Here is a 14,679-nt window from a genome sequence, read left to right on the forward strand (position 1 = left end):
AAATAAACTTAAAACAATAATAATTAAGATAATTCTTTTTACAAGGAGACTATTAAATTTGATATTAATGAACATTAGAATGCAATTTCAAGCTTGGATTTAGTTAAAAATAATGAATAAATTTTAGTTAAACTAATTTTTAATGTAAAATAAGTTTAACTTAACTTAATTCATAACATAACTAAACTTAATTAAGTTTAATGTAGAATATAAAATACATCTATATAATATATTTAAAAAATGGATGAAATTCTAATCAATGGAAACCTAAAAAATTTATAAATTTATGATCTTACTAATTATCCCATTACACTTTATTAAGAAAAGGATTATATTTTGTAAAAAAAATAAGAAATGCTTGGACTTTTTAAAGAATAATAATCATAAAATTTATTAAAATTTAATATTATAATGTATGAAAAAGGTTCTAAAAAAATTGATAAAAATACTAATATTGATATGTTTATTAATTGTTATCTGAATTCTTTACATATAAATTATGTATAATAACCTGTTATGAGACTTGTAGATTATATAATGAATCAAATAATGGGTGTAATTAATTAAAACAATAATATTTAGAATAATCAAGTTGAAAATTAAAAAGAATTAAGTGAAGCTTAAAAAAATGAAATATAAAAAATAAAGCACTAAATTTTAAACCCTTCTAATTTAGATTTAAAAGTATTTATTGAATAACCAATAATTGATTTAAAGCCAAGTTAAAACGCTTAAAAATATATAAGAGCATACTTAGGAAATACAAATGTTACAAACGAAAGATAAATTTAGAATAAATATATATGTTAAAACTAAGAAAAAATAGATTTACCCAATAAAGTTTACGAAGATACTTATAAAATATATATTGAAAATATAAAAATAGTTGTAATAAAAAATGATAAACCATTAGATATATGTATGCCATTTAGTTTTAATATAAAAGTGTAATTTTTAGCTTTTTGTAAAGATTTAAGACTTTGTTATCCTAATATATTATTCGATAATATAATGAGAATATAAAGTTATATATCTCCTATAATTTTAAAGTTTAGTAATATTGATTATAATACTATTATGATGGGAGTATTTCATAATGTTTCATTTGATGATGGTGTAGATTAATTTTATATGCATGACTTTTGGAAAAATTTTAATGAACGAAAGAAAAATATAATATATAAATAACAATAATAATAATTTTATTAAGAATAATAATAATAATAATAATAATAATAATAATAATAATAATAATAATAATAATAATAATAATTAGATAATATAAGCAAAATTAATAATAATAGCAATGAAGAAATATTATTTATATCGAATATAATTAAAAAATAATAAATATAGGAATAACAACTTAAAATTGAAAATATAGTAGAATCTTAAATTACAAGTTCAAACAATGCTATTAAAAATAATTAATAAAACTTAGAATAAATTTAATAACAATAAAATCTTGAAGGAATATAATTTGCACTAGATATTGAAAACATTTCGATATTTGCAATTGATATTAAAGGTATTCCTTTTGCAAAAATAACATTTTATAATGCCCGACTATTTTGTGATAAGACAGACGAAAGAATATTAGTTAATATAGAATGTAGCACTATTGACGGAAGCTATTTTGAAGCAAAAAACAAAGAAGATTAAATTTACATTGAATTCCCATTAATTGGAGATTTAGGAAAGTTTGGTATTCATAATAGGCAAGAAATTACAGATTTAACTCATCTTATTAAATAAATTAAAAATAATAAAGAATATAGGATGAGCGAATATAAATAATTTAATATTATTTCTTAAATTAATGATTGTGATTTCTATTTTAAGATTAAAATTGATTAAAAAACTTCTGATAAATATAATAGCATTAATATCTAAAACATTACAATTGTAGCATAAATGGGTATTTTATTGAGAATTGGAAGATTTACTAAACTTGATGATGATATTTCTGAAACTTAACTATAACCAGTTTGCAAAATCCCTAATTTATTTGATTAAGAAGAAGAATCGAATAAAAAAGGGCAAGATTACTTCAATTTTCCTAAAAATTATTTAGAATTAACTATTAATGTAAAAAATGTATTAATATGCAGCTCTTGCATTACATCTACTAATATTTTAACTGTCAGAGGCGAATTTAATATCGGTATGAAATGGAATAAATAGTCATAAATACTTTAAAATGTATAAGAAAACACTCATATTATTTAAGAATAAAACTTTGAAATCTAAGGTTTAGAGATTTTTATTTGCGATTATGAAGAAATGTCATAAACGGATTTTAAAAGAGTAAAAAAAAGAGAAATTTTTGCTTCCAACTAATATAGTAGTTGAATAAAAACAAATTCTAGCAAAAAGTTTATGAATTAATAAAGTAGACACATAGAAAAAAATTCAGTGATTTAATAAAATCTAAATAATTCTGTAAATTAATAAAATCTAAATAATTCAATTATAAGCAGAAAAGATTCTAGCATTTAGTAAGATTTTATAGAAAAAAGTAATTTTAATGTTAAAATTTAGCAATCTTCTTTTCGGATTTCTTTTTAAGATTTAAAATTAATTAAATAAATTATCAACTTTGTAATTGCTTAAATAGAAATATATAAACAATCTGATGAAGAAATTGAATAATAATAAAAATAAGCAAAGATTCATACAGGTGCTTTAAATTTAGAATAAGTTAACTTAAGTATGACTTAGCCAAAAAATATAATAAAAAGTGGAATTAGTTTCCTTTAGAGTAATGAAGAGAATAATATTGATACTCGTATAAAAACACTTTCTCACGCAAGTCTTCCAGCCGTAAATAATTCTAGTAAAATTCAAAATAAATTACTCAGCAGTAGTAAGAAAGATCTACTTTTGCTAAAAATAAAAAAGAAGATCAATCTATAAATGAAACTAAAGTTTATATATAATTAGAAGGATTTTAAATTATAATTATTGATGATGCAGGTTAAAATGCTTATACTCCAGTATTAGATGCTATGATTTATGATATGTAAATGAATATTATATCCACTATTGTATTTTCTCAAATAAATACTAATCTACAAATGGCAATTAATTATTTTAATCCTAAAGTAAGCGATTGGGAACCTGTAATTGAAAGATTTGGAGTTGAAGTTAATATTGTCAACAATGAATTTGGCTAAACTAATCACTTAATAACTGCTGAACTACTTGATGATTATTTCGAATCTGTTTATTTTAATATATCATCCTAGTTTTTATTCATTTTATTAAAAACATTGAATTCTTTTAAAGAAGAAATTTATTAAGAAAAGTCAGAATTTAAAAAAAGTAATAATTAAGATTTCTATAAATATTTTGTTGAATAAAGTTAAAATCTCCAAGACTAAAAAAATGAATGGGAATTCAAAAGACATTAAAGTATATGCGGTAAAAAAAATTCTCTTTTAGAAAATGTATCTCATGTTTCTCCTTATATTATTAAAAATTAATGTGGAAACGCAATTAGAATTATAGGAAACGCTTTAGAAATTAGTAGAAACAATTTGATAATTTAAAACAATGAACAGCTCTCTTATTAAATTAAATTAGAGCATGATATTGTTAATTTTAATATTTCTGAATAAAAAAAGAAAAATAAATTTAAATTAGAAGAAAGTGGAAGAAGTTAATAATAGAACAGAATAAAAATTTAAATTCATAATGAAATTCATTCTCTTCCATAAATAAAAAGTATAAATTTAGATAAAGTTGAATGCTAAAATTATGTACTTAGTAGTTAGGAAGCAACTAAATCACTCATTTTTAATGTTAATACTGAAGTTAAATTAGATTTATATACAAATAGGAAAATATTAATTGTTTCTTCTCCCATTTTATTTCAAAATAATACATCGATATAATTAGGAGTTCAATTATCCTATAAAACTTATCAAAAAATAATTCTTATAAACGCAGGAGATACTTAACCAATTCCTTTAGATTATACTTATGGAAAATTTACTCTTTTTATAAACAAAGAAAATTAAAAAAATATATAATCTGATGTTTTAGACATTTACGAATATTCAAATTTATAAAATTAAGGTTTTCTAATTGCTATTGGGGATAAAAATAACATATTACTAAACATAAGAAACGATTAAAAAAACGAATTTAAAACTTTATTTGTTTTAGAACCTCCTTTCAGATTTAAAAATTGTTTACCAAAACCTTTAAGAATTTAAATTTTAAATTAATAAAAAATAACAGAAGTAGATAAAAAAATATATCCTGGAAATTTTTTGGAAGAATATATATTTTAATTTTAATAAAAAATATATATTAAAATTTAAATTGAAGGTTTTTTTTGGAGCGAAGAGAAACTTTTATATGATGGAGAAGTACTTTTTAGTATCAAAATTAATGATAAATAAAGTAACTCTTCCTATATTTCTGTTTATTAAAATACTTTTAATTGTCGTGATTACTATTTTTATTGTAAAAGTTTTCTTTTGAATGAAACTGAATATAATCTGTTATTTTATACAAAAATAGAAAACAGATGGGGATAATAACCTATTTAAGTTGGGGGATAAAATCCTGTATATTTATGTGAGAAATTAGACGAGAACTTAATTATTCTTGGGGAAGAAACTGGAAATATAATAATTATCAGAGATAAATAAAACCCTTAATTTTAGAATGATGAAGTGCCAATAAGTGGGGTTGGAATTACAGAAGTTTTACTAAAAACAAAAATGCAAATGTTAAATTAATAATTTTGTAATGTTAATATTCCTATTGGAATATAAGTATAAATTAAATAAATAGAACCTCATTTATAACTTTTTAGTAAAATAATTACTTTTTCTCCTAGAATAATATTGGTTAATAATTCTACTTTTCCTATTTATGCTAAACAATTTTAAACCCTTGGACATTAACATGGAATTATTTTACTACCTGAATAACGAAAACCAATCTTTTGGATTGAAAAATATTAACATTTATTATAAATAGGACTCAGACCTGTAGACTGTACAGAAAGTAACTAAATAAAAGAGGATGAAAATGAAGGAGAATAAGATTATGAACATAGAAAAAAAAGTATTGACGATTTTGTTGATAATGAAATTTTTTGGAGTGGATAAATTGATGTTAAAAATATAAGTGTGGCTAACATGTGTATTAGAAATAAATAAAATAAAATAGTTAAATTTATTAGAACTGATACAACTCTTAACAATTCTAATATATATATTGTTGTTTAAGAAGTTGAAGAGAATCAAGTGCCCTATTTAATAGTAAACAAATGTTATAATATAACTATTGAAATCCCTTCTATTCCTGCCACTATAGAACATAATGAAAAAGTTTTCTTTGCTTGGGATGAGCCAAGTATATAAAAATAATTAAATGTTATTATTAGAGTTAATAAAATATAAAAGAACATAACAATATTTCCTGACAAAATAATTAAAAGTTAGGCTATTGATATTGGAGTTTATATTGAAAGTGCAGGAATTAAATATTCTGTTTAAATTGATGGGTTTACTAAAGTTATTATGTTTGAAAACTGTTTTGAAAATTCTGAAATTTAGGAATAAAGTTAAAGTTTTGATAAAATTAATGAAAATCAAAATAATGATTAAAAAAACGAAAATTAGTACTAAAAACATATTTCTTTTCATCTTAAAAAAGTAGGGATTTCAATTATTAGCAATTCTTTAAATAACATAAAACCTAAAGAATTTGTTTATATATAAATTTAGGATGCTGAATTTATATTTTTAGAAAAAAAAGATAAAATTGTTACCTAATTTAAACTGAAATATATAAATGTAGATAATAACACCAAATACTTGCCTGAATTTCCTGTTATTCTTACTCCCTCGCGTTTCTAAAGCCATACAAGTAATTAAAATTCTAAATCTTTGATAAATATACTTGTCGAAAAAAATACTACAGCATATAATATTAACCTTTTTAATTCTATTAAATTAGATGTCGAACCTCTGACTTTAAGAATTGAAGAAGAGTTTATTGCTTAGATACTTATTTTTTTAGAAGAATTAATAGAAATAAAGAAGACATTCTAAAATAACATTTAGTTTAATATGAGTGAAATTCATAAAAGGAATTATGCAAGTTCTATAATAACAAATTCTCAATCAAATTCCCAATAATAATATATTTTGGAAAATAAAATATTATATCCTTGGTAAAACGAAATAATTCCATAATAATAATTGCCTACATATATAGATTAAATAGTTGTTTCCCCTATAAAAATAAATCTAACTTTTAAATCAAAGACAAGGGCATCTTCGGATGAATAATTTGCAATAATAAAAGTATTCACAAATGCACTTGGGGTTGCTTTATCTAACATAGATGACGCACCTTTAACTTTAAAAGGAATTCGATTATTCAATTGTTTTGATACTGCAGATGGAATCGCAACTAAAATTATATCTAATTACAAATAGTAAGCTATTAGAGAAGTCTTTAGCTTATTAGGAAGTTTAAGTATTATTGGAAATCCTATTGGATTCTTTAATAATGTTTCTGCTGGAGTATAAGATTTTATTGAAAAACCTCTAGAAGGCCTAATCCATGGACCATTAGAAGCAGGTATGGGTTTAGCTTAAGGAGCTGTTAGTCTAACTAAGAATATAATGGCAGGAGCATTTAATTCTATAAATAAAATAAGTGGCTCTTTTTCAACTGGATTAGTTCATTTGTGTTTTGATCATGAATTTATGTTACAAAGAGACAAATTAAGAGTTAGAAAACCTAAACACGTTCTAGAAGGACTTGAATATGGATTAAATTCAATTGTAAATGGTTTCGGAAAAGGTATTTCAGGGTAAAAAATAAATTAAATATTTTTACTTTTTTATAAAAAAGTGTAGTGACAAAGCCTATAAAAGGATGCAATCAAGGAGGAGTAAAAGAGTTTTTAGTTTCTACTTGGTAAGGAATATCTGGTGTAGTAGTAAAACCTATATCTGGAATATTAGATGCCATATCGAAAACTGCAGAAGGGATAAAAAATACAGCAACATATTTTGATGATAAACCTAATGAATAAAGGATGAGATAAAGGAGAATTTTTTACGGAAAAGAGTAAATTTATAAAGATTTCAATGAAATTGATAGTGAAATGTATGCTGAATTACAGAGTTTTAAAAAAAGTAAATATAAAAATTGCATATTCTATAGGTCTTTCATACTTTTGAATGAAGATAAGAAATAATAAGCACTTATTTTACTTAAAGAATGTCTCATACTTTTATATGTCGGTTCAAGAAGAAGAGTTTGGATTATTGATTTTCATGAACTAAATTCAGTTTAATTAATTAATGAAGGAATTAATATTTATACCATAAATGAAAATAAATATTTTAAAGTATCTTATAAATTTATAAATTATAACATTTTTTTATAAAAAAGGACAAAATTTATTTTTTGAAAATAAAAAATTAAGAATATAGAAAACAAATTATGCAAAAATTATAATAATATATAAAAAATATTTAAGAATGAAACGTGAGTTTAAATTTATAAATTAATTAATTAATTGATATATATTATATAAATAATCAAAAAATATACTTAATAACTTTGAAAAAATAAAAATTCGTTTATAACTAAGTAATATTTGAAATAATTCCATAATATTTTTGAAGAAATCATCAATTTCTAAATAATAAATACTCTTATAAATAATTAAATTATAATTTATATTTATTTATTAATTTAATTAATAAATTTAAAAATAAACATCAATATATTGTGTTTACCAAACTTTCTAACATTTATTAAATTTTAAATCTTTAAATTTATCAAAATTTTAAAATTCCGTATAAATTTTAACTGTTTAAAATTTTCGAAATTTTTTGCATTTTTTTTTATATTGTATTTAAAATAAAATGATAGTATTGCAAGGTAATATTTCAATAAATAATAAAATATTGGAGAATTTTATTTAAATTTAGTAATTTAAAAATAGAAATTAACTTATTTCAATCTGAATACTTAAGCTATGTTTAAATTTATTATTAATATTTCAATTATATATTTTAAAAAAGATAAATTATTATAATATAATTAATTTTCATTGAGATAAGATAATTAATCTTAATAATAAAAAATTTCTAATTTAACATATAAAATTATTTTTTAATAATTTAATATAAAAACATATATATCATTCAATAAAATCATCATTTATTTCTATTTCGAATTCTCTTAACTAGTCTAAAAAGCCAAAATTAGGCTCTACCTATTTTCTTTTTTATTAAACATATTAAAGAGCAACATCCATATTCCATTTTTTTTTTTTAATTAAATAGGCTATTATAATAGTTGCACTTCTTGATACACCAGCATGACAGTGAACTAATACACTCCCGTAATTCAAGTGTTAATCTATAAAATCAAAGCATTCATCAAAATGCTATTTCAAATCATATGATTCTTCGTCTTCAGCATTTATAATCAAATGATAAGGAATTATATCTTTATTATATTATAAATTACAACCACTTGCAATCGTTATTACTGCTTTAATATTATTTTTTTATAGATCTTATATCTTTTAAGCTCCAGCTAGGCTTCCTAACCATAAATCGCAATTATTGTTATATTTAAATATCAAATCCATTGATTATTATTTATAATAATTAATCCAATGCATAGATTAATCTAATACAGGTTATAACATTCTTTTAATTTAATTTATTCAGTACAACAATTTATAAAAATTATAAAAAATATAAATTATAAAAATATTATTTAATTTTTTGAAATTTAGGTTTATATTTATTATTATTATAATATAATTTTTAATAAAAAATATGATATTATTTTTCAAAAGGTTTTTTAATTCATATTAGTTCCAAAAACATTTGTGATGTTCATACTCATAACTTCATCTATATTCTATAAATTTATATATATAAAAAACATTTTTTATTTGAAATTTTACTTATTAAAGGTGTTTTTTAGGGTCTATTTTACCAACATTCCTTATAGCAAGTTATAATTTTGTTTTTTATTACTCATCTTCAATCCATTTTATATAATTACCTGCTTGTTAACTCATCTAAGATAGTTATTTTACGTTAAGGTTTTGATTTTCTTCATATTTATCTTATTTTAATGATTAATTCCAATTTTTTTTATATAAATTTAATAACATTTATGTTTCTAAATCATTTTTTCTATAACTAATATTAATTGAGTAATAATACTTATTTAATCCATGATAAATAGCCTTATTTAAAATATAAATTTATTTATGATTTTTTTATATAAAAAAGTACATTAAATGATTATGGTTATAAATGCCCTGTATTACTGGTTGTTTATCTTGGCTCAATTCCTTATAATTAAGTTTTCTAATCTATTAATCTGAAAGCATCCATTACAACTTTACCTCTTACAGACTAAATTGGATCTATAACAACAGCTACTGATCTTGGATGTAATTATTCAAAACTCTTGTTTATAAATATTTTTATTAATATAAAAATTTTTTTTACTGTTTAAGTATTCATATCTACACTAGATAACCAAGGGCCAAAACCAGGATGGGAATGATACCAACCAACCACCATTTCATTTCTTTCAGTTTATTTTAACATTTCTAACATTTCTGATTAAAAAACAGGATCTACAGCTTCAACTGATTCCTTTTTTAAATCTAAAAATATATTTTTTAATTTTTGTATTTACTCCTGTTGCTGATTATGGCATTGCAAATACATCAACTACTTTTACTGTATAATCATCTATAAATTCTCCAAGCATCAAACCCATAACTTCTAATGGTACTCCTGCTCTTGCTATTTTTTTAAAATTATTTTTTATATGTATATATATATAATATTTACTATGCTTTAACATTTTCAGTAATGCTAATGAAGATATTTATATAGTCTCTGCTGTATCATCTAGAGACATACCAGGATTCATATTCATTCCACCTAGACCAGATAAACCAAATTAAAGTTATTAAAATAGTTAATTATTCATAATTTTTTTTAATATAATATTTTTTTTTTAATTTATTTGTTATTTTTTTTTAAGATTAGATAGTATTTTAATTGTTTTATTAGAATTAGATTTAAAAATAATTATAAATTTCTAAATAGCTTACTATTATTTTTCATAATTAGTTTATTAGAGAAGGCAGAAATACCGAATCGAATTCCGATTATTTAATATCGAGTATCAATTATCAAGACTATACATCATTTTATAAATTTCAAGCGAGTCATTTCTGTATTATTTCATTAATCTAAAAATATAAATATCTTGTAACCTGTTACTAATTTAGGGAAATACATATGCTATTACTATATTAGCTGTCTCAATACTTGTCATATATATTTTACAGATATTTAAACTATATAATATATATACTATACTGTAAACTCTTATTAATTAACATTGACTCAACAAAAAAACATATATATTGATTAAATCCAAATAAATATTAATAACAATTAATTAATTATATACATTTTATTTTTTCAAATTTTAAAGAATAAATAAATATTCGTTTAATGAAAATTAATTTTTATATTAATATAAAATTATATCTTTGAAAGTTTTTTTATCATTTAAAACATGCTTGTTTTGACAAGAAATAAGAATTTACATTATTTTAATAAATTGTATCATTAGATCAATTTCGTTGTTAAGAAATAATATTAAACAATTTATAGATATTTTTGTTTGGTTTAAATTAGATTAGATTTTTTCATTTTTAAAATTTTTTACAAGATTTAGATACATAATATAATGCCAACTATTTTTAGAAACTGAATTTAGAAACAATGTTCCAAGATTCAAGATTTAGAGTTTTATACAGAAATTATTCGATAATTGATATTACCACTAGATTTAAAATAAACCATAAAAAACAAAACAAAATAAAATAAAATTTGTTAATGAAAAAAAATAAAACTCGGCAATCAAATTTGATATTTTTTATATAAATATATAAATAAGTAAATAATTATGTTAATAATATAATATATAAACAAAATTCATGCTTCAATTTTTTATTGCAAAAAATAATATAATATTTTTTTTATGAAAAAATATAATGTTAATGATGTATATTTTAATAAAAATAATAAAAATAATATTCTTCATACTTAACTTATTTAAGCATTATTTCCTAATTGTTAAGCAGCTCTGACATCTGAAATAATTTTCTATATATATAATTTTTTTTCATCTTCATTCATATTTGTATCCATATTCTATTTATTACTTTAGACAACATTATTTGTTGTTGTTTAAGAAATTCCTTAATTCGCAAAAGAAACAAACTATGAATTGTTAGTATTTAAGGCTTGGTTATTATAAGAATTTATAACTACATTATTTTAGCTTTCACTAATAGGAACATAATCTTAAATATTAGTTGATTTCTTGCTCTTTTTAACAGCTTCATTATCTTCACTAACATATTAACTAATTCTGTTTTCTTAAACGATGTTTGGTGTTATATTTATAGTTCTATAAAGTTATTAATCAACATAATTAGGTGTAAAATTAGTATTTATGGCAGTATTTGTTATCATTGAATTATTTATATTAGATACTGGTTAAGACTAATTAGATGTATATTAATTTGTTGTAAAAATTGTTTAATTTTAAGAACCAAATTTATTAATAACTTAGTCACTTTCAGCTAAGACTTTTTAAATTCTGGCCATTAAATCATCGTTTGTAAAATCTCTGGTAATATAATTCACTTTGGGTTATTCTACCTATATATAATCAATTACTTTATGATTTTACAAGTTATTATATGGTATATCTTCTACTATTAAATTATTAGCTTCGATTACTTTGTTATTATCATAAGGATTTGGTTATTCGTTTTGAAATACTTCTACTATACTAAGACTTTAAGCTTTATTAGACTAGGCGTTTGTTATATCTAAAATTTCTTCCAAAGAAGCTCTTTATTCTTAGCTATGCAAAAGCATATTTTCGATAGTAGTAGAAAGATTTTAAGAGAATTAGAACTTTACTCTTTATAGGAGATTTTAAACATTTTCCCTATTTAACGTTAATTAAGAAATATCATAACATTCTTTGTTGGTATCTTATAAAGTTGCAGCATTTAAAGCAGTCATTCCTATAGAAAAAACTTCGTTTTTACTTCTATCAAAATCAGGAAATTCTTAATGAGCTCTTAAACCATTTAAACATTAAGGAGAAACAAAAAAATCATCAGTTGTTCCCATTAATAGTTGTGAATATAATGAATAAGTTTAAGGATGAGAATATTATTCTCCTAATTTTATTTAGCCAATTTAATCAATAAATACATTGTAAGGTCTTATATCACCATGAGTAACTTCTTTATATTTCAAATAAGAAGCAACAGATACCAAAGAATCTATTATATACCATATTTCAGATTCGTTATAGGGAATATTATATTTTCTTCTTTCAAAAATTTCTTAACGTAAATCATTAGAATAGTATTCATATAGTTATCCCACTTTGTAAAATGAAGAACAAAAGTCGTCTTGTTTTTCTGAACTATAATTAACTAGTTTAACTAAATTAGGATGGTCTAATTAAATACGGAATTTGATTTCATTTACTCGTGCTTACCAAATTTATAGGTCGTTAAATGTTTTAGTAATTGCCGCATAATATTTAGTTTGATTAGATCTTTTTTATATTATACTTACATTACTTCCATATCGTATGTCATTAACAGTTTTCTAACTTAAAACATCACTTTTTTCGTAAAGTGGTTCTTTTTTTAAAAAGGAGTTTACATTATTATTACCCATTTTTTTTTATTATTATTATTATTTATTTTTAAAAACAGTTATTGATTTATTTATTTTTATAAACAAAAATTTTATATATGTATATTGAATATTAAAAAAAAATATAGATTTTATTTTATTTTATTTTAATTTTTATTTAAAATAAAATAATATGTAATTAAAATTATTAATTTCTAATTGACGAATAAATTTGATACTTATTTTTAAATTTTAAATAATAGATTATAATTTATTTATTATTTATATATTTTATAATTGAAAATAAAAAAATCATTATCATGTATTTTAAAAATTTTAAATATTTAAAAATTAAAAATATCAATAAAATTATAACGAAAAGAAAAATTAACAAAACAAATAAAATTATTATATTTTAATTATTGAATAATAATTATTTTATCAATAAATATTACTCATTTAACAAAATAATTAATTATTTTAAAATCCATTAAAATTCTCATTCTATTATTCAAAAGGATTAGGTAGCATTTGTTACATTTAACAGTTTAGTTAATTTAGTTCATCTTATATTTCTTTTGGTAATTATCTATTGTTTCTTACTTATTCATTTTTAAAAATAAATTATTATTATTTTAAATCTACTAATTTTCCCATTATATATTAAAATGAGTAATTCTAGGTTGAGTACTAAGTATATTTCTTTCGAGCTTATCAATTTAAACTTCTTAAGGATCATTTACTATCAAAATATCATCTGTATAATAATTATAAACATAATATCCTGCTCTAAAAATTCTAGCTTTTAGAAACTTACTGATAAAATAATAGCTGTGACACCTAATAAATCTTCTTTGGAAGGAATTTTCATATGATTTGGTGGATTACATTCTAAAGTGAAGCTCATAACCCCTTATTCAATGTTTAAATTGTAAATTTATCAAGAACCTAATCATAACTTTCATCATTGGCACATCCTATATATAGTAGTTACCATTCTATTTCTTAATTATGTTAGAATGTCTTAAGACTTTCAAAGGTTATATCGATTTGAACGGAGTTAAGAAAGAGCAAGGGTTATTTCAAATTATATATTTTAAATATTTATTAATGACATAAATCAATTTTTATTTTTAATATATTTTTTTGCTTAAAAATTATTTTTTATATAAAAACTAAAATTTAAAAATCAAATTTTACCTTTTTTTATTTTATAATAACAAAAGACGTTTCTAATAAATAGAACACTTTTTTTAAAAAATTTATTTAGAAAACAAATATTTTTATTATATAAGCTATTTTTTTAATCTTTAAAAAAATAAAAATATATATTAATAAATATTATAAATAATAAATTTATTTATTTTTTTGTTTAAAAATTTTTACTTATATTAAAATATTATTAATTAATGCTAATATTTTCAATTAAAAATATAATTTAAATTTATTATTTTAAACAAAAATCATAATTTTTATTATAGTCATAAATTTACAATTTATATTTATAAAAAGTTTAATTTAAATTAAGTTATAATCGAATATTAAATAATAAAAAAGAATATATAGGTTAATATTTCAAAAATAAATTAATTTATGTTAATTTAAAATATTTTTAGAATACTTTATTTAATTGAAATATTAAACAATTTTTTAAATTGCTTAGTTATTATATTTAAGTTATGTAAACTAATATTTTTAATATACACGAAATATATATCTACTTTATTTAATATATTGTTTTAATTTTTAAAAATGATTTTCATGTTTTTTTATATTAAATTATTATATTTAATTGATTAGTAAATATTATTATAATTGAATCAATAATTATCATCACTTTCTTCATATTTTATATCCGAATCATCATCTTTAACAATTTTTTTATTCTTTTTTATCCTTTTTCTTTTGC

The 14,679-nt window shown here is 20.1% G+C and overlaps 4 protein-coding genes across 4 annotated transcripts, besides 5 other annotated features; 2 read left to right on the top strand and 2 right to left on the bottom strand. All coding sequences in view use genetic code 6, as the record gives it.

The window, feature by feature from the left end:
* The first annotated feature begins 1,173 nt into the window (after positions 1 to 1,173).
* Positions 1,174 to 1,303: a microsatellite.
* Positions 1,304 to 1,455: 152 nt separating this feature from the next.
* On the top strand, positions 1,456 to 2,352 carry IMG5_114810 (PH domain protein; the record flags this gene model as incomplete). The annotated part of the gene is made up of 1 exon (XM_004034709.1): positions 1,456 to 2,352. A coding segment is annotated over one exon (897 nt), but the record flags the coding sequence as incomplete, so codon positions are not given.
* Positions 2,353 to 2,420: 68 nt separating this feature from the next.
* Positions 2,421 to 2,473: a microsatellite.
* A 604-nt stretch (positions 2,474 to 3,077) lies between these two features.
* IMG5_114820 (PH domain protein) lies at positions 3,078 to 7,450 on the top strand (the record flags this gene model as incomplete). The annotated part of the gene is made up of 4 exons (XM_004034710.1): positions 3,078 to 3,247; positions 3,365 to 3,423; positions 4,996 to 6,844; positions 6,886 to 7,450. 4 exons carry the CDS (start codon positions 3,078 to 3,080, stop codon positions 7,448 to 7,450), a joined length of 2,643 nt encoding a protein of 880 aa, XP_004034758.1.
* Positions 3,489 to 3,536: a microsatellite.
* A 1,400-nt stretch (positions 7,451 to 8,850) lies between the features above and the next one.
* On the bottom strand, positions 8,851 to 10,028 carry IMG5_114830 (hypothetical protein; the record flags this gene model as incomplete). Its single annotated transcript, XM_004034711.1, has 6 exons — positions 9,876 to 10,028; positions 9,718 to 9,827; positions 9,525 to 9,674; positions 9,306 to 9,482; positions 8,969 to 9,256; positions 8,851 to 8,922 (listed from the first exon to the last, which is right to left on the bottom strand). Exons 1-6 carry the CDS (start codon positions 10,015 to 10,017, stop codon positions 8,851 to 8,853), a joined length of 939 nt encoding a protein of 312 aa, XP_004034759.1. The 5' UTR covers positions 10,018 to 10,028.
* A 1,113-nt stretch (positions 10,029 to 11,141) lies between these two features.
* Positions 11,142 to 12,718, bottom strand: IMG5_114840 (protein kinase domain protein; the record flags this gene model as incomplete). Its single annotated transcript, XM_004034712.1, has 5 exons — positions 11,142 to 11,207; positions 11,376 to 11,609; positions 11,676 to 11,768; positions 11,826 to 12,552; positions 12,708 to 12,718. 5 exons carry the CDS (start codon positions 12,716 to 12,718, stop codon positions 11,142 to 11,144), a joined length of 1,131 nt encoding a protein of 376 aa, XP_004034760.1.
* A 378-nt stretch (positions 12,719 to 13,096) lies between these two features.
* Positions 13,097 to 13,131: a microsatellite.
* Positions 13,132 to 14,086: 955 nt separating this feature from the next.
* Positions 14,087 to 14,130: a microsatellite.
* The last annotated feature ends 549 nt before the right edge of the window (positions 14,131 to 14,679 follow it).

Source organism: Ichthyophthirius multifiliis (assembly GCF_000220395.1).
Source record: "Ichthyophthirius multifiliis unplaced genomic scaffold scaff_1120509250935, whole genome shotgun sequence".
In the NCBI taxonomy this organism is placed as follows: domain Eukaryota; phylum Ciliophora; class Oligohymenophorea; order Hymenostomatida; genus Ichthyophthirius; species Ichthyophthirius multifiliis.